Raw genomic sequence first — 23,197 nt, 5'->3', positions numbered from 1 at the left:
TACCATCTTGTAAACCTTCCCTTTCACTCACTCTGCTCTGCTTCTGTCAGAAATCCCCAACACTCGACCCTCCCTGCACTCTCTTCTTCGCCTCTCTGTTGCTTTGGATGGTTGATCCCATAAATTACTTCCTTTTACCATCCATGATGGGATGGTAGACGGAAGTAATGGTAAACGGAAGTAATGGTAAAAGAGAAAGAGAGTTATGTAAAATAAGTTTAAAATTTTCTTACTTCCTCCTGTTTTTGTTGGTCTTATATTATGTTATGTAATAGAATACTTTCTAACTGTTCCCTTTGGCAAATTCTGTGTGTCTTTATGAGCCAGCAGAATATAATAAGAATAAAGATTTATTTTAATATATATATATTTTAATATATATATATATATATATATATATATATATATATATATATATATATATATATATATATATAATGTAAAGTATGTAGACTAAACCCCACCAGATGACATTTCAGCTTGTATTTATACAACAAGAATTAATCTATTCTTGTTCTTGTTTAGTGTTTATGCCACAGATACATTTAACATAACTATAATGGACCTAACAATTATAAATAAATACAAAATAAATACTTTTGTAGGGTATTTGTAAGCTGAAAAACACAGAAATAGATACAGCATGTGGAAGTCTTTGTGTCCTCAGAACTGATTAAGAAAAGACTGTGTTGTGACTACACATACACTGATACACACTTAAATACATGCAGTGTGATGTATGTGTGTATCGTCATAAGTCTAACCTGAATAAAGTGTTTAGTCAGTATTGTTTTTTAGTAAAACATTCAAACCTCCCTAACTGCTACAAAAAGTGAATTTAAAGTACAAATACATCAGCGCATGGTTGAAGATGTAAAGATGTGGCACAAACTTTCGCAGCTCCTGTATGAGAGTGAAAACACAGTCATTCACAAACAACAAATAACAATGCATTCACACAGTCTTCTTGCACATTTTGATATCTGTACCAGTTTATTTACCAGTACCAGTTTCTTATAGATCTAACCAGTAAACATTCACAAAGTTTATGGCAGGACATTTCCGGTTGTACTTGGGTTTTCTATGATCGTCTCAGTCCCCAAACTGTGACAACCATCACCATATTATGTTTCTTTGAAGACCTTTGTTGCTGGACTGTCTGTCAGTGCTAATGGGCTGGGAGGAAGAGGAGTCGACTGGTAATAGTACCGTGTTAGGTTGGTTTTAAGCTGCATTTGTGTCAGCGGCAATTACCTAATCTAACATCCTATGCCGTGTGGGGGTTGTGAAGTAATCTAGAATGGCGTAATAAGATTTCAGTGTCTACTACCACTATTGACTACTGCTAGATGGCACATTGAGTCTGTGGATCTGTCATCAACAACATGCTGGCCTTGGATGCAGCAAGGAAAAAGACGATTGACCGACAGAGTGAGGACGTGCAATTCTTTTAGCAATGGACTAAAACAGGAACGCTGCTGCTGGGCACAAGACAGTGGGCCTCCACCATCCTGCCATGGAGGGGTCAGCTGTAAAAAAAGTGAGTTTTCTAGTTGTTTACTTGCAGCGCTGCCGCCGTCTAGTGAGTGAGAGGTCAGTGTCTGGTCTGATGTCCATCTGTCAAAGGTTTAGTTCACCTTTGGTCAGACCACATGTGTTGCTTCAGTGGGCTTACAGTCAAAGTTTATTGTGATTAAAGTATGTAGATGTTATGTAACTTTTCATATGATGGACACTTTGACCACAAATATATAAACTGTGCCTTCTTACAGAATCTTGTTATTGCAGATTAAATATTATTGACACTAATACTCAACAAGTTCATTATAGTTATTTTTAATCTCTGTTATTATGAAACTATATATGTTAGCAGCACAATGTCTGTTTTCATTAAAGACTTTTCTGCATTTTTATGTGTTTTAAACACAAAATTCATTGTGCATATTTTAGCTCCATGGTGGGCATTTAAATGCTGTCTCGAAGTCCGAATTGTTCTGATCAGTGAGCTGATTTGAACATTTGATATAATATTATTGCAATGTCAAAACATTGCTGTTCAATCTTTGATCAAAGTCACATCTGAAGTGATTACATAACAAGGTCATCTTGGAGCCTGGATGGTTTTACATAAGAACAAACAGCCTGAAGATACAAGGCAGCTGTGTTGAACTTCCTAAGAAGAATAAAGTATTTTAATCTGGCAGCAACATTATAATGATTAATGGTCAAAAAACGTATCTTTTGACTGATTCAGTCCAACAGACAGATTGCTTAGTATCACAGAGCGGCATCATCAAGCTAACGTCTGACACTTCAGAGCATTTCTGCAAGTAGGTGAGAGCTTCCTGTAATCCATCTGAAACCTTCAGGCCTTAATTGGAACAATGGCTTTCATCAGGCCTTACACCTGACTGGTTATCTCCCCTGCAGGGGCCCAAGAAGGCCCTGAATCTGGAGGCTTATAACTACAGCAGGAATAGTAAAAGGCACAATACCAAATACAGAGTTTGGGATCATATTTCAGCTGTTGGACTTGTTTATGTCAGCGTCTTGGTCTTATTGGCTTGCCTGACTTTGCCTGAGAAACGCAAGTCATAACAGCACCTGCCATCTGCTCCCTGGTCGCTGTAATCTGTGTCTCCTGGCTATCCGGTTTCAGTGGGTGTGGCAGAAGTAAACGATTGTGTTACAACCACATTTTCCTTCCACTGTAAGTGGCCTGACTCTGTGTGGTTACATCATTTTATTTGCCACTACAAATAAAGCTCTCTGTCACACACCAAAACTGCATAACTACCTCTCTGACAGACTGGCAGAGCTGTTATGTCACCTTCATTAAACAAAGCTCACGTACTTAAGCAGCACAGCAGGCACCGTCTTTTTTAGCCTTTAGCTAATTATACCCTCTGTCACATGAAGGGACGATCACAACAAAGATGTTTTGACAAACCAGGCTGTGTGCATCAGTGTTCACATGCAAAGTAATTAACTTGTGAAATCACTAACAAAGAGCTTCGTTTTTTCTTTTTCTCTTGTTTGACTGCATATGACATCTCACAGAAACTGGGATATGGGCTTCTCAAAAAAGGTAGTTTAAAGCACAAATGTTGAATGATAGATTAGATTTGATTGATAGCAGAATCATGTATATGTTACCAATCAAATATTGCTATCAGTCAAATATATAGTCGTTATAGTAGGATTAGAATTAGCTAGAAATAATCATCTTTTATATTAAGTAGCTTCATCCATCAGTACTGCCGGGTGAATGAAGCAGTGTATTCTGTGTTTAAAATGATCTTCAATGACACTTCGATTAAATGTTACAATTCTGTATCTCCAACAATCAAAACTATGAGGACATTCTGTTACCATGTGATAGTTAATAACAAGGTAGAGTCAAACTTGTTTTCTTTTTCACATTATGAGCTTTAAGAAGAATTTTGAGTTGGTCCATCCACAGGTGACAGCAGCAGTGAGCAGAAGAAACTCAACGGCTCCTCAACAGAAGCGCCGAGCTATCATAACCTGCACCGAGAGCTGCTGCTCAGCCATAAACGGTACGCCGAAAATTCCTTTTACTCTGTGGTCTTAAAGTCGTCACCCACTGAAACAGAGATTGGCAGGAATTTTGTGTTTGCATGTGTCGGTAAAACTGTAGCTCTGACTTTGAAGGGGTCTGCTGCTGGAGGAGAAACCGGAGCTGAAGCGAGTGTTGGAGCAGCGCAGACTGGAGCTGCACAAGGAGGCGGAGATGGCACAACGACAGCCCTCAGACCTGGAGATGGAGCTCCGCAAGAGGCAGCAGAAACTGCAAGAGGTAAGAGGCACATAACTGAGAGGGATTTCACAAAATACTAACAGAATACAACCTGGCTCTTCTCAGGCTTTCTCTTTAACTTTGTTGGGATAAACTGATGTCCTTCCCCCCAACAGTACGAGCAGGAGGAGATCAGGCAGCGAGAGAGTCAGCAGAAGATCCCAGAGTTTGTCCGTGTGAAGGACAACCTGAGGCGCACACAGACGTTTGAGCAGTGAGGCCCTGAGGCTCTCCCATCAGCCCCTGCAGCATCTCACCATAGTGGCCCTAAATCTGGATGTTCACAGTCTACAGAGCTACATCCCGCATACACCATTTTGCTTTACGTTTCTTCACAATGTACTTTGAGTTATCACATTTTGTATAAGCAATCACTCATACCAGGCTAACATGTAATCCAGAAATACACTATTTTGCCAAAAGCACTCTCTTGTCTGCTTTCACATGCATAGGAACTTGAGTGACATCCCATTCTTAATCTGTAGTGTTTAATATGATCTCAGCCCACCCTTTGCAGCTACAACAGACTCAACTCATCTAAGAAGGCTTTCCACAAGGTTTAGGAATGTGTTTGTGGGAATTTTTGACCATTCTTCCAGAAGGTCAAAAAATTCCATTAGTTGGATGAGAAAGCCTGGTTCACACTCTCCACTCTAATTCATCTCAAAGGTGTTCTGTCAGATTGAGATCAGGACTCTGTGCAGGTCGGTCAAGTTCCCACAAAGTTGGGAACATGAAATTGTCCAAAATGAATTGGTACGCAGAAGCATTAAGAGTTTCTTAAGGAGTCAAGCTCAACTCCTGAAAAACAACCTCACACTATAATCTTCCACTACCGAACTTTATACTTGGCACAGTGCTGTCAGACAAGTACTGTTCTCCTGGCAACTAGCAAACCCAGACTCAAGCGTGATTTGCCACTCCAGAGAACAGGTCAGTACTGCTGTAGAGTCCAGTGGCGGTGCGCTTCACACCACTGTACCTAACGCTCGTGCTTGGTTACGTGATGCTTGGATGCAGCTGCTCGGCCATGGAGACCCATTTCATGAAGCTCTCTACAGACTGTTCTTGAGCAACTCTGAAGGCCACAAGAAGTGTGGAGAGATTGACTGCAGAAAGTTGCTGACCTCTGCGCACTTTGCACCTCATCATCCGTTGACCCCATCCTTGTGATTTTTAAATGACCTACCACTTAGTGGGTGAGTTGCTTTCATTCCCAAATGTCCTCCACTTTGTTGTAATATCACTAACAGCCGACTGTTGAATATTTAGTAATGAGGAAATTCCACAAGTGGACTTGTTGCACAGGTGGCATCCTATCACTGCACCAAGCTGGAATTCACTGAGCTCCTGAGAGCAACCCATTCTTTCACAAATGTTTGTACAAGCAGTCTGCGTGCTAGGTTCTTGATTTTATCACACAAGTGATTGAAACAGCTAGACTGAATATGAATGAGTGAATACTTTTGGCAATATAGTGTACTTCCATAAAGTCAGTCACAGTTCTTTTTCTGATTGGGAAGTGAAATAACAGAGAAAGCTCGCACTGAGCTATGAGTCTGGATTTTTTAAAATGTTTTTCTATACTAATTATACTATTTTTTTTTCCAAATTAGTTTCACATGCTTCTTCCAGGATCAAATGAGCATGAGATATCAGTTAAGCCTGATTCTGTCCGTTGTAAAGACCATTATGCAACTGCTGAGAGGAACATTTTCAACAGAGCTGTTTTGTATGAATAAAAATTCCCCAACACTGCAAAATATGCATGTTTGTTTATTCTTCTCTGTCATGACTTGGGATTTTTTTAGAGTGTCTGAGTGCTGTGGAAATGAAAGGTTTATAGCTTGCTGTGATGTTTTGTTGCACTGGACACCATTCAAAGCACTGGGGACTGATTTGCATGCGGCTCCACTCCCCGAGGGCTCTCACGGTTCTTTCACATGGATATGGGACTCTGCTTAATTAGCTGATCTTTTCATTCCATCACGCCATGAGAGGAGAAAGCACAGGCCATCTGGAGAAGGCTTTTCATCATCTATAGACTAGGAATACCCAAGGGTCACTGATACAACCGGCTGAGGGCACATAGTAGTAGCCAGTTTGCTGTTTCAGAATTTATTTTAAGTAGTTTTAGCAATTATGTCATACACAAAAGAAACCCACATGTGCAAATTGAATTAACAGAACAACTTTAAATGTGCAATAACACATAAGTGCTGTACTTTTAAAGTTAAGATGTGAGGTAACATTATTGTATAATTGTACGCATGCAAATAGCCTAAAGGCTATTCTCATAATTAAAATTTTTTTATATAGTTTAGCATTTCATAAGTTACGCACATGTATTTTGTGTAAGAACTTGAGCAGGAGTTGGTTACAGATGTCAAATAAATGTAGTGAAGAGTAAACGTGCAACATTGTCTAAGGCAAAGTAATAATAAAAGGACCAGCATCAAATATAATAATAATAATAATAATAATAATAATAATAATAATAATAATAATAATAATAATAATGAATGTAAGCGAATTACATGGAAATGAATTACAAAGAAGATCACATGGTTAAATATAGCTTTGTGGAAACTAAACAGCAATTAAAAGTATATTTCTCTGTCATTTTAATTATGTTTTATTTATGTTAATGTGTGAATGGCTCACGCTGTACACAATTCTTCATTATCATGGCGGAGGAAAGAGGAGAGCGTGGTCTTCTCGGCCAGCACTTACCAGCCAGCTGTCCTGTTTTCTTTCTTTCTTTTAACAAAACTTTGCCTCTACCGCCTCCCTGTCGCCTTTTGTGCCTTTTCTCAAATGAAGCCCCCCCTCAGCAGTCGCGTGCTGTGTCAACAAGCAAAGCGTGTCTGGAAAGTCTGCAGCGTCGGACCAAACCAATACAAGAAGCGAGGGGGGCGTTGCAGACAGAAAAAATAAAATCTCATTCGGTTAAGCCGAAATTGCTACTATTTTACAAAAGCGTGAGCTGTGACTTAAATGTAAGTTAATTCAAAAATGAATATTTTTACATAAATACTGAAGCAAAAATCAACAAAACTCGCCCGTAGTTTGATCCAGAAAGTGGACTCGTCTGAAACAGATGTCCGGAGCTCTTCCCTCACATCTGACCAGAGAAAGTTTGAACTCTCGCTGCCTCAGGAAAGATGCTGATGTAGAGGAACAGACCGCGAGCTGAAACGTAAGTACAGACTATTTTCTGTGCGTTAGCAACACCCGCTAAAAAAGAAGAAGTCATAAAATAACCGTCGATGTTAATGTAAACAGCAAAAAGGTAGGCAAAGCTGGAAGTTTTTATACAATTAAATTTTAGAGAAACGTTACTGAGCAGTTAGCCAAACTGGCTATTTGTGCGGTATATAATGCTTAAAACAGAAATAACTTCAAGGGATATGCTATTATGACACATCTAAACATTTCTCTCTTAATCTCTCCTTTAATCCATCATAGTTTAGATGAAAATCTTTTTCACTTTTTATTTCACTGCTTGTGTGCTTGCTTATTTTTACACTCATATAAAAGCGAGCTAAGCTAAACCATAAATATAATGTGCCTTGTGTTGATATGTGTAGATTAGTGAGCAGCTATGAAATGCTTATTTGATTTATGCGTCAGTAGTAACGACCCACTAGTATAATATGGTCTGGCGATGATACAGAGTAAGTACACTCACTCTCAGTACTTGAAAACATGCAAATCCAAGACTTTTACTTGTAATGGATTACTGGGGCGTGGTGTTTTTACTTGAGTGAAGCACTGACTACTACAGACCAGAAAAAGATGTCAGAAATACAACCACCAGACTCAATAATAACTGGGCTGCTAAATGAATGAACAGGTTGCTTTGAAAGATAAACAACCCTGCAGGACTTATGGTTGGGAAAAGGCTTGTCAGTACCAGCTGTTTTGTTGTCCTCAGCAGAAGAACAAACACAGACAGGCATGAAGTGTCACTGTGATGCTGGAGACAACACCTCTGTGTCGTCCTCCACTTCTTTTGTGAGTGGTGGGCACTTGAGGGTGACAAGCTGTAACCACATCCCGGCGATGGTCTGAGATGACCATCAGTGTCCATTCAGAGGCTTCAGAAATGATGACTCAGAGGGACAAGGTGTCATGAATCATGATCACCCCCAGCCAGTGTTTCAGCCTCTGGAGAACAATGGAGGATCTCTTCTGGCCTTTGGTATTTACTCTGTCACTGGGCTGTGACAGAGCTGGTGTGTCTGGTCAGCATATGGCCTCCAGTGACTGAAAGCAGATCGGCTTGGTGCTTATTACCCCTGCATTGTCTGCCTGAAAGTGTTGTTCTGAATGAAACTTGTCAGAGGAAAGATGCTGACAACATATCAAGTTTTTGATACCATTCCTTTTGAAGCTCATGCTATCACAGCCTCTTTTACTGCTCTTTTCAAACTCAGCACTGCTTCTTAAGGCAAGGATCTCACTGCAGTGATGTCCTTTGTAATACAATACTTCATTTTTTTCTCTTGCCTGCAACTCCCCCACTCTGATACATTTTTCTTCCAGCAGCATATATTGTCTACAGAGCGGATCCATTTTGCTGAATGGATTTTGGCTTTCCATGAGACTCTGAAAAAAAAAGAAGGCATGCTGTAAAGTCGTTTGGTTTCTTCCATAGTATCAGCATTCAGAAGAGAATCTTAATTACAGGGTTCGAACAGGCCTCGGTCTGGTTTCAGGCAACCCTCACGGTCCCCGTTGGTAATTCCAGGGCCGACCACAGTGGTAATGAGCACGGAGGTGATGGCTGCAATCCAGGAGTACGCAGCTCCAGAGGCTCATGGGAAAGGGTGGTGGGGGAAGTCTGGGAGACAGTAAATCCACATTGTGATCTCTTGCCATAAACATCAACTTCCGTAGATGTTACACAGTCATGGTCCAGTGACCAGTGAGGATGGGTGGGACAGTCATCTCGTACTCCTGATGTGTTTCTAGGCAGACATCATAAGCAGTGATCAAACACTTCCCTGAATTAAGATGTTTTGACTACATCAATCAGGTCTTCCGGGTGGAGACTGTGCTATCAGCAGCTTTACTTCAGGAAATGGACTGCTATTCCTGTCACAGTCAATCGTGAAAAGTCTTGGGGTTTTTTGGCGCTCCTTTACAGCGTAATGTCAACAATCCCACGGCTCCAGGTTCTTATGAAAGCTGTGACGAATGGCATCAGCGTTTTGGCAATAAACTGCGACTTCAAGTGAGAGTTTTTCCCAAACTCATCCACACACCCACCAACTCACCCACTCACTCACTCAATCAGCCTAGACCTCCGACCACAGACTCTTGTGAAAGTCTTCAGACAGTTATGGGGTGTAAGTGGGTAAATCCCACATTACCCTGTCTGTCTCTGATTACCAGGCTGGATTCCTGTTGACGTATTTAGCTTTAGATTGCTGCAGCATGGAGCCATGTGTCTGGGAGCAAAACCTTGCACCTTAAAATCTCAGCCCTGCTCCATTCTGATACTCTCTCGCTGTCTCAACAGCCTTGTCTCAATATTGACCCGGCACAGCCGCTCAAGCCACAGTTGTCAGCAGATATTGCGCCTGCAGCAGATTATTTAGGCTGGTTTTGGGACACAGGCCCTTTGTTGCAGTGTTGTTTTACTAACTCGAGCTGCTTAGCTGTGTTCCATTGTGCCACTGGCTGCTCATAGCTGTGTCAGTTCGCATGAGTTGCTGTTTTGAATGGAGAAAACCTATAGGACACACAATAATATCCTGTCAGAGAAGGTTTTCATTCACGCAGGCTCTGTGCCTTCCTTGTCTCTACAGGAAAAGGCCTGATACAATCACCAAACACAGGAGCTAAGGATTATACACAGAAGCCTTACTGTCATGTGGTGTCTATTTTCATGGCATCTTACCTCCCCTTTTATTCCTGACCAGTGACACATCATTCACTTTTCGAATGAGGTTTGGCTGGCCCAAAAAGTTTATGAATATGTGGCATTGATGCAAGGCAAGGAAATAACATCCTTTAACCATGTTAGAGACCATAATGTTGCCTCTTGTGATCTGCTAGCTTTTTTAGAAGAAGTCTGAGACATGTGAGATCCAAAATAAATTAAATGACCTACAAAATTGAGAAAATAAAGGCAGCATTCTCTGTCTCCGCTACCCTAAGGTAATATCAAGACAACAACCACACACAGACTCATGGTCTGAATGTAAATGGCTGTCAGCTTGTTGAACGCTATTTCCAATTTGTTGTTGTCACTGTCTTTCTCTTCTTGCTGTTGTTCCACTCCACACCTTGTTTTAGTTCATTATTAGTCACATGTTTGCTGGAGAGCAACAATGGGACAGAGCGGGTCATAAACAAGAATTGTGTCGGCCAGGTTTTTGTGCTCAGCATTGCACAGGAGTCAGCAGGCACCTTGTGATCTGATGCTGCGAGTACAAGCCCAGCATTTAGACATTCTTCCACTTCAAAGCTCCCAGGGGGTTTTCTGGACACTGGTTGAATGGGAGCCGAGGAAGGGGTGCACAGGGGGAACAGGTGCAGTCCATAAGTGGGGTAATTCCCGCTGCCATCTGCTTTCTTTTTCGGGGTCTGGGCTCTTTAAACGCCCTCTGACACGCCTCATGGCGACACACTCCCCTAGCCGCAGCCGCAGCATGCCCCGTCACCATGGCACCGTGATTCAGATTAACCCCGCACATGTGCCGAGTCAACCGTGGGGGTCTGCTTCTTTTGTGAGTGAGCAAAGGGAGGGCGACAGGGGTGGAGGAGGGGGAGGGAGATGGAGAGCTGCACAGATAAGTGTGTAAAAAGGACACTTGCCAGTCTTTCACTTTTGTTAAGTGAAGCAGCAGAGACAGACTTATCAAATCCATGTGAGGGGGAATACAAGCAGTTTATTCCTAGCAGTAAACGGTCTCATTTTAGTAATCTGAATAAACTTTGTTGTTTCCAACAGGTATATATAAAAAAGTCAAGAGCAGAGAGACAAGATGACGGCCATCGAGAGTAAAGAAGAGATCAGCGACACGGACAGTGGGATTATCCTAAACTCCGGTAAGGACTGTACTGAACAGATGTCCAGTCAAGTATCTGCATCTTTCATTTTTGCAGATTTCATACTGTTACTTACAACTAAGAGTTTAATGGAATTTGAGGCTCTTAGCTATATTAACATTTGAGAAATGAAATAAAAATAAATAAATCAGGTGACATTTTGTTAAATAAACTTATATATTTTTACTTTGTAAATATGTAATTGGGACATTTTGTCTGACTTTCCTCTAACATACTGCATCTTTAGCATTTTTTTAAAAGTTTGTTGCTATTTATCAACCCACGCTTTACATCAGTACTGATGTACTATATCTGCTGTAGCTCCAGTATCAATACTGACATAACAAGATAGCAAACTTCTTAGACCGCTACTCAGTGTAAGGTTTCTGCGATAGCTGCCCTGTATGAAAAGTATTGGCAGTTTCTATAATGCTTAATCCACCAGTCTGTGCAAACAGAATGATAGTTTTAATGCTATAATATAATTAATGTTGATATTCATAAATGTTACAAAAAAGCAGAAGAAATGGCAAAGCAGATTGTTATTATTTTTTATTATTAAGAAGCAAAATTGTTTGCATTCCTGAACAGAAAGTTAAGTTTTAGTTGTTTAATGTTATGCTTGAGTAATTTCTGCCTTCTCAGAGAAGTTCATTGTGCTGGCTCAACTTTGGGTTTATTTTATTTTTTAGCTTTAAAAATGTTTTTAACAGATTTCTCAAATATTTGTATTTTCCTCTTTTTAAGCCCTCTGTCTATTTTAACTCATTATCAGCTCACATAAGAATAATACAGTTTTAATATATGTGGAAGGTACTGTGTGTCTTTCTGACTCTGTGTCTGTCATGAAACTAATTAGAGGGGTGGAGCGTGGGCAAAGAAAGACTCCATTAAACTCTGTGGATTAGCCTTTTTTGGAAAAATTATCTGTGTTTAACTATAGTATTTAATACAGTAACGTAGTGCATTTAAAAACATCTCGTCACAGCAGAGCAAATGTTAGCTTATATGACAGCATATGATGCAGACGGGAAAGTACAATACAGCTTCAGTATTGTACATAATGACCGTGTTATACGGGGTATGAGAATAAATGTTTGCACATCAGTTGTGCAGCACTGGCTGAACTGATAACAACACTTTATATACACTATATAAAATATAATAAAAAATATAAACAGTGAAATTATTTTTAAGTCATTTTAAGTCAGGTTCAGACGCAGGTAAAGCCTGATTTTGTGTGTGTTTTTGCAGGTCCCGACAGCCCCACGTCCCCAGTGAAGGACCTCACCACCCACACCAGAGCCCTGAAGCTGAAGCACCAATCTCTGGAGGAGCGTTTGGAGATCTGCCTGCTGGAGCTCCGAAAACTCTGCATCAGGGAGGCAGTAAGTGACTCCTGGATTAAAGCTTTAAATCAGTATTGAAGATTGCTTCTTTTTACATCATAACAATACTTTTGTTTTGTCCTCACAGGAGCTGACAGGTGTACTGCCCTCAGACTATCCAATGATGCCAGATGAGAAGCCACCACGTGTTCGGAGGAGAATTGGTGCTTCATTCAAGCTGGATGAAGGTCTGATCCATCTAGATAAACAGGTACAAACCACCATCAGTGTTAAGTGTTAGTGGAAAGAGTCAGCACATCAGCTGAGATGTAAGGTCAGAGTTTGTCTTTTTTTAGCACTCAGAGTTGCAAGTGCTGGAAACTGAATTGGCCCTTCAGCGGCAGATTTTTGAGGCAGCCCGCAAACTCTCGCTTGAGGAGAACCTCAGTAAGCCACAGAAGAAGGGCCGGCTGCAGCAGTGCAAGAGGGAGGAGAAGAAAGTGAAGGAACTGCAGCAGGCCGTGTTCCAGCATAGAATCAAGAGTGAGTGCAACTCACCCAGCGTCAGCAGCCAGAACAAAGGTGAGTGACTTTGCTGCCCCCTTCAGGCCAGGCTGTGCAACATGCAGTGCACTTAATGGAAATGTAAAATGTTTGGCGTTTGTGTGCAGATCTGTGCATGTCTGATGACAGCTCACTCTCCGATGTGGTGGCGCTGGATGATGGTGAGCTGAATGATTTTAAGGTTATCATGACATTCATTTAAATATGCAGTAGAAGAAAAGACAGCTCTGATAGAGCATGGTGTCACATTCAACACGCAAATCATTCTACATGTCTTTTTATGAAATTAATTGCGGGTCATGTGTAAAAACAAATATGGGTTTAAAATTCCAAAACTCACTTTAATAATGTGATTTAAATATTTTTAAAAATAGTGAATACTCTACTGACTTGTTTTCCGTTTAGAAATCATTATTTAATGTTCTCTCCAATCCTGTATAGATCTGGACATATCCAGCCCCCTTTCACCTCCAGTGTTGGACGCTTCATATTCAGATCCCCTTCAGCTGTCAGCCCAGACTGTGCAGACATCGCACCAGTCCTCAAGCGAGCTCAGTGTGGAGCACGAGCCCGCTCCCATCCAGAATTCCCCTTGGAAGGAGTCCAGTCTGGACCATCCTTACCAAAAGGCCACCAAACCTCCGTCTGCCTGCAGCAGCAGGTCCAGGTAAGGACTGAAGAATGCTAACAACTAGTGAAATACACTATTATACTCCAAGCTAGATTGTACCTTATTTTACAGTTTTCCATTTGATAGATGAACTTAGATGAAATCAGGTGCAATGTCAGCCTTCTTGTGCTGGATTAGCACATAGTAAAGCTTCCTTTTTCTGAATGTGTGCGATATCTCATGTCATGTCTCCTGTGTGCAGTAGCCCAGCAGCAGCCCAGGTGTCTGCAGAGAGCATCAGGATTCCTCTCACTCAGTTTGTGAAAAACTCTGCCCTGCGTCACAGCAGCTCCACCAGCGCCCCCTCCACCCCGGAGCTGTTCATACGCCGGCAGTACTCCCAGTCCTTCAGGTACACAGACAAGTTATGTCAGAGTCATTTGTATTATCAGAGGAATTAAAGACAATAATGTTGTATTAATGTTTCAAATTTTACACAATATCCCTTCTCAGACTTCCAAAAAGAAAGCCATCTGACGTGGAGCGTTTCAGCTCAGAGAGCAGTCGAGGTCGAGCTAGGCTGCCCCAGCGACGCTGCGTGGCTGACTTCATGGTGCGCTCCCCGGAGTACTCTCCTCTGCGTCCTTACCAGTCCAGCTCTGAGGACAGCAGCTCAGAGCACTCGTCATCCTCTAGCATTAGCTCTCCTGGCAGGGAGAAGCCGACTGAGATCCCAAAGCTCTGCCCACCGCCTTACGGGTTCCACTTTGGAGCACAGAAGAAAGGAGTCTCTCATTTCCCCAGTATGCACAAAAATACGAGCACCAGCTATGTTAAGGCAGCGGCGGAAGATGGACCCCTCTCCCCGCAAGCTCCAGACATGGGGAAGTGCTTCATCTCTACTGTGGCACGCAGCACTCAGCAACGACAGTGGCAGGAGGGGACACCTTCACCGAGAAGCATCTTAAAGCCCCCTCCGCCTTACACCAGGCTCGTGCGGACGCCCTCGCTGAAAGAGTACCCAAACCACGCCGTGAGGCTGCTGCCCCGGGAGGTCGTATCAGAGGAGCTGAAATCGTGGCATCAAAGGAATCAGCTACAGAAGCTACTGCCAAGCTGCGGGGAACAGCAGAGCGTTACGAGCCCCATTTCACCTCACCTGCCTCCTTTTGCACAGGTAGGTACAAGCACCAGCTATGTTAAGGCAGCGGCGGAAGATGCATTAATATGTTTGACTCTTAACATATTAATGCATTGAAGCTGTTACTTTCGTAAATTAGATCAGTGATTCCAAAAGTGTGGGCTGGGATACTGCAAAGGTACTCAAGTTAGTATGTGTGCCGTTATTTATATAAAAAGTCAGGTTAAACTGGTAGTAGGTGGTGGTTAGTTTGTGGTATTACTCGTTACACTGACCTAAATTTAAAGCTCTTTTATTGACGTTTGTGTCCTAGTGATATGTGGGTCACACAATGGCATTAATGCTTTGCATTTGACTGGGTAGCATTAGCAACTAAGAGCCAACAGCCTGTGTTTTTATGTTTTGGTTTGGGGTTTTTTTTTTTTCAAATACATCACTTTCTCTTGTTTTTTGATTAGAGGTTGCTTGGTCCCCATGGGATTTCTGGCAAATTGACACATTTTCACTTGAAAACAACATGAAATATTTTTTACTGAACTAGATTAGAGATCTAATGTATTTACAATGTGCTGGCTTTGTGACTTTTTTCACAGGGTTCAGGTAACCTGGTTCTCCAGAGGGCTGTAGACGGGACTCCCCTTCAGTGGTTTGTTGCCGAGGATGCTGAGATTGTGAGCCAGGTGTAGCTGACACGCCTAAAACCCCCTGCAGTATGATGACTCATTCCTTTATTTATTAAGTCTTTGGACTCTCTGTGAGATTGTTTGTTGACATAATGCAGAAAACGTGGACCTGTTGGTATCACTGATTAATTTAATGTAAGGTGGTATGCCAGTTTTATTTATTTGGTAATACATCTGAGGTGAAATAAATCTGATACAGTTTCATAGCTTATTTCAACAAAGACCATAAACTTGCTGTTGTTTGAAGACCTTTTTTTGTGGCTGGAACACATTTTGCACATGCAGTTCACCCACAGTAGATTTAAAATAGCTTTCCTCATTTCTAATATAATTTTTGACTTATATTCTATATTTATTATTTAAAGACCCCCCCCCCCTTTTGCAACATAGACTTATCACTAAAACTATGATAGCCACCTATAAGCACGCACAGCAATGAGTTTTTAGAGGTATATGTGTAGATATACATAGTGAAATTTGTCTGATAATGATGTGAAGTGAGCTGAATCTTAACATTTGAATCTTGCTTATTAACTCCTATTAACCACTGATGCCTTTAAGGGCAATTTTGGTGAAAGTTTTCACTGCGGTATGGTGTTTCTTACTAACCGAGTGATTGTATCAGTTTTGATATGTTTTGTATATTTATAATAAAAATATTACCAAAATGACCCATCTGAGTGTATCCCGCCTCTCGCTTTATGTATGGGCTCAAAGTGTGGTCATAAATATTTTGTACTTGTAAATCAGGATTTGTATGTGTAAAAAGAATTTGTGTGTGCGTAAAAAAGATTTGTGTGTGGACTTAGCCAAAAAGTACGTGTGAAACTCTGCACTCAAGTTTCAAGTTACAAGTACGAATTTTGACCCTATTTTTCTTCCTTTCATCTGATTGGCCAATGTCATGTCAATCACAAATTTAATAATCCAATAGGAGAACAGAGGGGTTTGGCTATTGGAGGGGTGCGTTATGGAGCTTCAGGTCCTAAAATGCATATACTATTATATATTGTACATATATTTATTAGTTTCAGATGTAGCCATTCTTGTATTTTGCTTGTTTACATTATTGTATTTTGCACAACTCTGTTGCTTGTGAAGCTCGCACACAAGAATTTCACTCACATGTGCTGTACCAATGTACCTGCACATGTGATGTGACAATAAAAGTGATTTGATTTGATTTGAGGGAATAAATGCTTTTACATGCCAGTCCAGCGTTTTCCTTCATCACCTTCATGGAAAACAGTCTGTGGTGATTTTTGTTTCACAGGTTTACCTGCTTAATACAGGGACCTCCAAAGCCTGGGGGGGGCAGTGTTGTGGAAATGACACAGTCTTCACTAGTGGAGATAGTTACAAAGCTTTCTTCGTTATGAATTAACGATCCATGTTTTTATTGAACATTTGAAGATAAAAAACAAACAAACAGAAACTCTCGTAGAGGACATAAGGTCAGAGATAGAAACGACAAGGAGCAGGTGCATCTAGTACAGGTAGAGCTGCTGCAAAAACCCACAGAGCTCAGCAGCCAGCGCAACTAATTCTGGATCCTTTGCTATTAGTTAGCATTAGCAGCACATGCTGCATCCGATGTGTAAGGACCTTTATGCTGAGCACTGTGACTCACAGCAGTGGTCCTGGGTCAGCCCTGACTTTGTGTTAAACTAATCCTAAAGTAACAATGGTATTTCTAACCACTGATATACCACAACTTTTTCCTTTCAACAGCTGCTGAAAGTTACGGGGACCTAGCTTCTATCGGACATTTATATAGAGATCCTCCAGCTTCAAACTGTATTACCCTTCAAGGACCTGCAGTTTAAAAAAGCGCCCCTCAAACAGCCAAACCCATCTGTTCGCTGATTGGAATGTTAAATTTGTGATTGACATGACATTGACCAATCAGCTGAAAGGAAGAAAAATAGGGTCAAAATTCGTACTTGTAACTTGAAGCTTGAGTGCAGAGTTTCACACGTACTTTTTGGCTAAGTCCACACACAAATCTTTTTTACGGACACACAAATTCTTTTTACACACACAAATCATGATTTACAAGTACAAGATATTTATGACCACAATTTGAGCCCATATTTATGACAGCTGAACTGGATGAGCAGCAGAAAATGGATGGATGTTACCAAAATGTATGATTCCCTGTGACAAACACAATGAACGACCAAAAGCAGGGCATCAAAAACCATTTTATGTTTGTTTACAAATAGCCTTCAATTGTCGACGCACTAATTCACGTGAAGCACTGATGACTGTGTTTCATGAAACTACCACAAGAAGTAACTCAGTGTTACGACACAGAAAATCACAAACGTGCACAGGAGAACCAGCCGGCAGCGCTGCAGCCAGTGAGTCAGAGGATGTTGCCTCCACCTGAAGAGAGCAGTCGGTCAGTGTTTATCCAAAGTTATCAGAAATAATACACTTTTGAAAAAGAACAAACATGACGTGTCCACTTACATCCCCACTGTGGAGATCCGTCTGCAGATATTTGCCATCTTTTTCTCCCTTCCTTTGTTGGATAAGACTGCTTTGCCCCTGTGTCTGTGCCGCAAAGTATCCAGAGAGAAGCTGTAAATATAAAAGCACATTCCTCAGTTCCAACTTCTTGAAGCTTGTGATGCTTTTTTGTTGATAAAGTTGCTAATGCTGACTTTAGTAAGAGCTGTATTTGTCAAACTAGACACAGGCCCCAGGGCCAGCAGCAACCAATACTGACACGAAACGCTTCAGAAATTGGTCAATACTGCAGGCTGTTGTGCCTCTCAGTTAGTCCACCTCCTCTGAATAGTGCCATACTTTTTGTTCAGAGTCTTGCTGTTGTTCACTGGTTTTGATGGGGGGCTCTCTGGGGTTAGGATGGGAGCGGGTCCTGGAAGAGCTTCTGATGGAGTTTCATCTGGATTGTGCGGCCTGAAGTAAGACATGTTCGTGATAAATGTTACCATGTAGTTAGGATACCAAAAAATATGCCTGTTGGCTCTAGTTCACCTGTCCTCCACTGAGTATCTGTCGTCCTTGTTCATGAAAGAGCAGCTGGACTCTGAGCTCATGGGAGACGGGCAAAAAGGGACAGCCTTCTTGCTGGAAGAGAGACGCTTTCTGGAGTCTTGCTTTTTCCTATCCTGGAGACAAAGAAGACCCTCCCTGTGGTTTATGGCTGATAACATGAGAAAAAAGCAGGAAGGTTTATTCAGGAAACCTCCCTTACCTGAGTTTGGCTGGAAATTACTGATACACAGACCCTTCTACGGATGTGCTTCTTGTTAAAAAACAAACAAACACACAGATAAAAGGCAGATTCAAGTTCAAAAGATTGCTTAAACCTACATTAGACGTTACAAGTATCCAAATATGCATACCTGCTGAGTATCTTTCTTTATGTTGTCACTTTCCTCTGGATCTACAACAATAAATCCAGCAATTACTCAAACTTTGCACACAACTGCAGAAGAAAACAAGTGACAAGAAACACACCACTGATGCAGAAACCTGTGGAGGCTCTGGGATCTGTGATGTTTCTGCAGGAGCTCTGCTGCTGCTGCTGCATCATCATCCTTCTGGCTTCTTCCAGCTCAGCTAGATTTCTGTCATATCGCTTCCTCAGGCGCTCCACGTGAGCCACCATGAGTTCCACTGCTCTACTCACTCGAGCCTCCTAAACAAAGCAGGAAATAAATAGAAAACTCCTACTCCCAGTGCTGGTCCCAATATAGCAGTAACACTTGTTTTTAACTGAGCCTGACCCATAGTGTACCTGATGCACGGCACCGAGCACCTCTGCTGTGTTAGAGATCCGTTCCACGGTGCCTCCGAGGATGTCCAGGGACAGCTCCAGCTTCTGCAGGATCTCGCTGCGCTTGTTGTCCAAACACAGGCTCTTCAGTATCTGAAATCCCACAGGATCACACTTGTATTTGCAGCCTGCTGGGACCAAAAGGACTCACTACAGATAATAGCCTGCTACGTACAGTACCTCCAGGGTCTCCCTGCCTCTGCTCAGCTCTAGCTGGATGTTCTCCTCAGCCAGGTTACGGGCGTGCTCCTCCGCCTGCAGCCTCTGCTTCAGGGTGTACTGATCACAGCGGAGAGACAAGGCGATCTGAGAGAAAGCTGTCTAGGAGAAGAAACAAAAATATAACAACTTCATTCAAGTTCTCAGCGTCCTCCTGCATTTCAGATACCAGTGGCTCTGCCTGCTGTTGAGATTTAAGGATAAATAAACTTTAATGAAACCGTAGCTGTTCAGAAATACAGAAATCTTGAACTTATAATCAAATAATCCTGTATGTAAATTTTCAAGTGCAGCACATTAAAAAACAAAGTTTAAAACCTACTGAATGGATTTAATGACGGGGAAGTGTAGACTACTTACCTCCAAATCCTTCTCTGACATCTCTACACTGTTAGGAAACAAGAAGTCTGACAGTTTGATATCACTTCTAATTAAATCTGGCGGTTATCATTTGGTTGTATTTGTACGTATGAATGTCACCTATTGAGGCCGACGCGCTCTATGATGGGCAGCTCACTCCAGCTTGCGATTGGCGGCTCCTCTTGGCTAGTTTCTGTTAAAAAGTTCAAACTGATGTAGAAACTTTTTAGACCTTTTAAAAAAATTATTATTCTTAAGCCATTAACCTTCTCCGCTGTCGTCACTGTCCGGCATGTTGGGCAGGTTGTAGCTGCTTATCTCTGCCTCTGGCTGAAAATATTTGAAAGACATTATCAGCCCTCCGAGGTGTTAAATGACTGATTAAAGGAACGGGTAGGACAGCTGGTTAGACTCACCTCAGCGCTCATTACTGCGTCAGCCTCTTTCACCAGAGTTAATCCAAATGTCAGAGAAAGCCTGATTACAGTATTCAGATTCACTTCAGAGTTCACAGTGGACTCTTCATCATTTGTGAAAGCACAAACATATTCTCACGGGTCAGTGTTTGGCTCATTTGCTCCTCAGCCTTTCTCCAGTCCTGAGAATAGATAATCCTATTAAGAGATCCACAATCAGACCAGAATAGGACGACTGGCCCAAGAGGCTCATGGGAAGCTGTGTTTTTGTATGTGGTAAATTAAAACTAGTGTTGTACCAGTTAATAAATCAAATGCACCAATTCCACAGTTCACCCTGCATCCATACTATATAATACACCATGTTATACTACACTCTATATTCTTGTAGGAGCAAAGGGAGTAGCTTGTTCACTTAATCTCATGAATAAATAATTAGGTTTTAAAGGTTTCAGCAGGACAGGACACAAGGGTACAGGGGTCCCATGAGGGGATTACATAGATCAGGAACCGTAGATCTTATTAACACTCCGCTTCCCGTTTTTCACTCTACATACACATTTGTGATCTGCATCAGTCGAATATTAGACCTTTATTTACCCAAGGCCATTGGAGGACAGTTCAAGCTTTTTGCACTGTAGAGGCTGGTGAGAAAAAGTGTTTCATTTCAGGCTGTGTCCATACGAAATGACAACAAACATCTTGAGGTCCAGCTAATGCTCGCCAAAGCAGACCGACAGAGACACCTAATGGCCATGCACCAAATATTTGGGATGAATACCCAGGCTCACTGGACTGGGTTGGTGGTTCAATCCCAGGGCACTCTGGTATTCCCGCTGAGCCCTGAGTTGGCCCTGATGTGTTCATAGAAGGGTGCATGTTGAGGGAAGAAGCTTAATGGTAGAATGAGGCATGAAAACCTGAGGCCCTTCCTGTAATTTCTCCCAAAACCTGAATTTCACTACATTATACAGACTAAAGTTAACAGAGTTATGTAACTATGTATTACACCGTTACACACAAGTGAATTTCAGATTATCAGTTAGTGATACAAGACCTCAGTAATGAAATCTAAAAAAATAAATCACTCAGAGCAGCCGACTTTGGAGAATCTCCACTTTTATTAATAGAAAAACTGTATTTAGTAGAGGCGCTGGGGTTTGCCCATGGTGCTCTTGACGTAGAGGGCACGCACGTTCTGCCAGTTCTTCTTCAGCAGCGACACCAGGAAGTTGACAGCCAGGTGGATGTTGTACACAAGTTCGTCTTCTGTCATCTTCACATGTCCTACGGCCACAGCCAGACAAAGCACCTACAACGAGCAGCAAGGTTACTCCACACTGATCAACTTCTTCAAACCAAGTGTTAGATAATGAAACCATAAAGCCAGGAAGCAGCAGAACACACCTTCTTCATCTGGAATTTGATGGTGGACTTGACTTCATCCACCTTTGTGTTCAGGTTCTCATTGTGGGTGAGCAGTGAGGGGAACTTGCCGGCCTTGTTCAGCCCAGGACCCAGGATACGAGGGATCTGCTTGATCAGAGACTCAGAGGCCAGGAAAGCATCATACTTCTTGGCTGGAAGAGGAAGAAACAAGCACGTTAGGAAGCCTTGACAGACTTTGGTCACAGATGAGGCAGTTTGTAATCTTGTGGACACCGTACCGAGCTTCTTGACCAGCTTCTTGTTCTTGTTGAGCTTCTTCAGAGCCTCGATGTCCATGTGTGGCATGTCGGCAGCTTTGGCCTCGTCGCAGTGCTGCTGGTCTCCCAGGATGCACACGGAGAACTTTGGCCTGGGGAGAGTCTTCAGCCTGCATGTCAACAAAACATTTTTAGTGACTGTGCTCACAACCACTTTTCAACCTCTGAGAAATAATCAACTCATTCAACATGTGATGATATAATTTGACCCTTTATGAGACCACCTGACTTTACTGTGGAGTAGAAAAAGTCTTACCCATACCACCACAGGGGCTGGCGTCCAGCTGACCTCTTAGGTGATACAAAGCAAAGTGGTCGGCATGAGGGCGTGAACTTAGCAGCTCAGCCACTCAAAGCCTCCCCTCATGTTTTAAGACCCAGGGTAGGGGTCCGCCTGCTTCGCCTTCCCCAGCAGAAAGCTGAGTAAGCTCAGTCAGACTACCCAGAGTACTTCTCCATGTCTGCTCCTGGCCTGTCTGGACTTTGATTTTTAATGTACTACATGGCCGTTAAACAGGCCGCTGTGATAATCAGACAGGGCTGGAGACGCACAGGGAAAAGGGTGGGTGAGACAGTAAAAGGTCGAACCTGACAGTGCCGGAGAAACGCTTGTCCTTCTGGGGATCATAGTTTTTCAGGCTGATCTGAAGCTCCACCGACTCCACAAACCTACAAAGAGATGACAGGTTACACACATGTCCGGTATTTTCAGTATTACACTTTAACCATTGGTTATCACAGCTGTTCGGATCTGCTTACTTCCTCGGCTTGGCCACGGAGCCCTGCAGGACCTCCTTCACGGCTTCATATAAAGTATCCCTGGAGACCTTACTGTAATGTAGAAAACGTCAGGAAAAAAGTTAACGTCACTAGAAATGCCACCAAGAGAAATAAGACGGCTAATGATGCTAAAGCACAGCGCTAAAAATTCACCAAGCAGCCACAAAAGTCGTGAAAAAATATGTGCCGGTTATTTAAGAGCATTAAACTAAACAGCAGAGATTAGATGAAGACTGTAAATGTATTTTAAATACGCGGATGACGACGGATTACATTTGAGAAACTTAGCGCGCTGACGGTGCACCGGCGATGAACCGGTCCCATGCCGCACCTTTAACGTCAATAAACTACAACATACCATGAAATACAAACAAAGCCGGACAATATTACGACTCTACGTATCTAGAAGAATAACACAGTAGAGAAAAGCGCGTTTAAAATGAGGTTTTTAATCATTTATTGGGAAAAATGCGGCCTGACCTCATCTTGGTAGCTCGTCGCTCTCGTCGTGCTACGCTGGAAAAGGAAGTGACGTCGTACGTTACGCGACATAAAGGCGATCCGTGACGTCATCAGAAAGCGCGAGCTTTTTTCCCAATAGAAATCAACAAAATCTATATCATAAAACAGCAAGCATAAAAATATCTATTTAGTAGTAATTGAAAAATGTGTGCCTGTGAAGAAACATATACATAAA

General features: G+C 42.1%; 4 protein-coding genes across 7 annotated transcripts; 2 read left to right on the top strand and 2 right to left on the bottom strand.

Annotated features, from left to right (window-relative positions):
* The first annotated feature begins 1,241 nt into the window (after positions 1-1,241).
* On the top strand, positions 1,242-5,451 carry LOC308407623 (protein FAM107B). 2 transcript variants are annotated; one of them, XM_080899411.1, is made up of 5 exons: positions 1,385-1,540; positions 3,061-3,088; positions 3,464-3,560; positions 3,676-3,820; positions 3,937-5,451. In XM_080899411.1, exons 1-5 carry the CDS (start codon positions 1,517-1,519, stop codon positions 4,036-4,038), a joined length of 396 nt encoding a protein of 131 aa, XP_080755537.1. In that variant the 5' UTR covers positions 1,385-1,516; the 3' UTR covers positions 4,039-5,451. The 2 variants fall into 2 exon arrangements, with proteins under 2 accessions (XP_080755538.1, XP_080755537.1); XM_080899412.1 differs by lacking the exon at positions 3,061-3,088 and having other exon boundaries at positions 1,242-1,540.
* Positions 5,452-6,881: 1,430 nt separating this feature from the next.
* inavaa (innate immunity activator a) lies at positions 6,882-15,879 on the top strand. 3 transcript variants are annotated; one of them, XM_080899039.1, is made up of 10 exons: positions 6,882-7,019; positions 10,785-10,882; positions 12,137-12,270; positions 12,359-12,481; positions 12,567-12,792; positions 12,882-12,935; positions 13,216-13,441; positions 13,650-13,796; positions 13,898-14,561; positions 15,119-15,879. In XM_080899039.1, the coding sequence occupies exons 2-10, from the start codon at positions 10,819-10,821 to the stop codon at positions 15,209-15,211; spliced, it is 1,731 nt and encodes a 576-aa protein (XP_080755165.1). In that variant the 5' UTR covers positions 6,882-7,019; positions 10,785-10,818; the 3' UTR covers positions 15,212-15,879. The 3 variants fall into 3 exon arrangements, with proteins under 3 accessions (XP_080755165.1, XP_080755163.1, XP_080755164.1); XM_080899037.1 differs by having other exon boundaries at positions 13,647-13,796; XM_080899038.1 differs by lacking the exon at positions 6,882-7,019 and adding an exon at positions 10,647-10,701 and having other exon boundaries at positions 13,647-13,796.
* Positions 15,880-16,722: 843 nt separating this feature from the next.
* LOC308406865 (uncharacterized protein) lies at positions 16,723-20,979 on the bottom strand. Its single transcript, XM_080898136.1, has 13 exons — positions 20,015-20,979; positions 19,865-19,928; positions 19,719-19,791; positions 19,599-19,626; positions 19,200-19,340; positions 18,981-19,112; positions 18,701-18,881; positions 18,586-18,626; positions 18,435-18,485; positions 18,215-18,348; positions 18,023-18,136; positions 17,684-17,794; positions 16,723-17,596 (listed from the first exon to the last, which is right to left on the bottom strand). The coding sequence occupies exons 1-13, from the start codon at positions 20,024-20,026 to the stop codon at positions 17,491-17,493; spliced, it is 1,188 nt and encodes a 395-aa protein (XP_080754262.1). The 5' UTR covers positions 20,027-20,979; the 3' UTR covers positions 16,723-17,490.
* Positions 20,980-21,116: 137 nt separating this feature from the next.
* rpl10a (ribosomal protein L10a) lies at positions 21,117-23,041 on the bottom strand. Its single transcript, XM_080898137.1, has 6 exons — positions 22,981-23,041; positions 22,480-22,551; positions 22,309-22,389; positions 21,682-21,830; positions 21,422-21,594; positions 21,117-21,326 (listed from the first exon to the last, which is right to left on the bottom strand). The coding sequence occupies exons 1-6, from the start codon at positions 22,983-22,985 to the stop codon at positions 21,156-21,158; spliced, it is 651 nt and encodes a 216-aa protein (XP_080754263.1). The 5' UTR covers positions 22,986-23,041; the 3' UTR covers positions 21,117-21,155.
* Between the last annotated feature and the right edge of the window lie 156 nt (positions 23,042-23,197).

This window comes from Rhamphochromis sp. 'chilingali', assembly GCF_963969265.1.
Source record: "Rhamphochromis sp. 'chilingali' genome assembly, chromosome: 12".
Taxonomy (NCBI): Eukaryota; Metazoa; Chordata; class Actinopteri; order Cichliformes; family Cichlidae; genus Rhamphochromis; species Rhamphochromis sp. 'chilingali'.
Note: the sequence above shows the minus strand (reverse complement) of the source record. Positions and strands in the feature narration are given on the sequence as shown.

Bases quoted from the DNA above. Each gene is read 5' to 3' on its own strand.
- LOC308407623 (XM_080899412.1), top strand. From the start codon at position 1,399: ATGCAGCAAGGAAAAAGACGATTGACCGACAGAGTGAGGACGTGCAAT. The intron at 1,541-3,463 runs GTGAGTTTTCTA...GTCCATCCACAG, and splicing joins AGGGGTCAGCTGTAAAAAAA to GTGACAGCAGCAGTGAGCAG. The intron at 3,561-3,675 runs GTACGCCGAAAA...CTGACTTTGAAG, and splicing joins CTGCTGCTCAGCCATAAACG to GGGTCTGCTGCTGGAGGAGA.
- inavaa (XM_080899037.1), top strand. From the start codon at position 10,819: ATGACGGCCATCGAGAGTAAAGAAGAGATCAGCGACACGGACAGTGGG. The intron at 10,883-12,136 runs GTAAGGACTGTA...GTGTTTTTGCAG, and splicing joins TGGGATTATCCTAAACTCCG to GTCCCGACAGCCCCACGTCC. The intron at 12,936-13,215 runs GTGAGCTGAATG...AATCCTGTATAG, and splicing joins TGTGGTGGCGCTGGATGATG to ATCTGGACATATCCAGCCCC.
- LOC308406865 (XM_080898136.1), bottom strand. The intron at 18,486-18,585 runs GTATGCATATTT...TTTTTTAACAAG, and splicing joins TAAAGAAAGATACTCAGCAG to AAGCACATCCGTAGAAGGGT. The intron at 18,137-18,214 runs GTGAACTAGAGC...GTCTTACTTCAG, and splicing joins AGATACTCAGTGGAGGACAG to GCCGCACAATCCAGATGAAA.
- rpl10a (XM_080898137.1), bottom strand. The intron at 22,390-22,479 runs GTAAGCAGATCC...ATCTCTTTGTAG, and splicing joins TCCGTGGCCAAGCCGAGGAA to GTTTGTGGAGTCGGTGGAGC. The intron at 21,595-21,681 runs GTACGGTGTCCA...TTCCTCTTCCAG, and splicing joins GAAGCTGGTCAAGAAGCTCG to CCAAGAAGTATGATGCTTTC.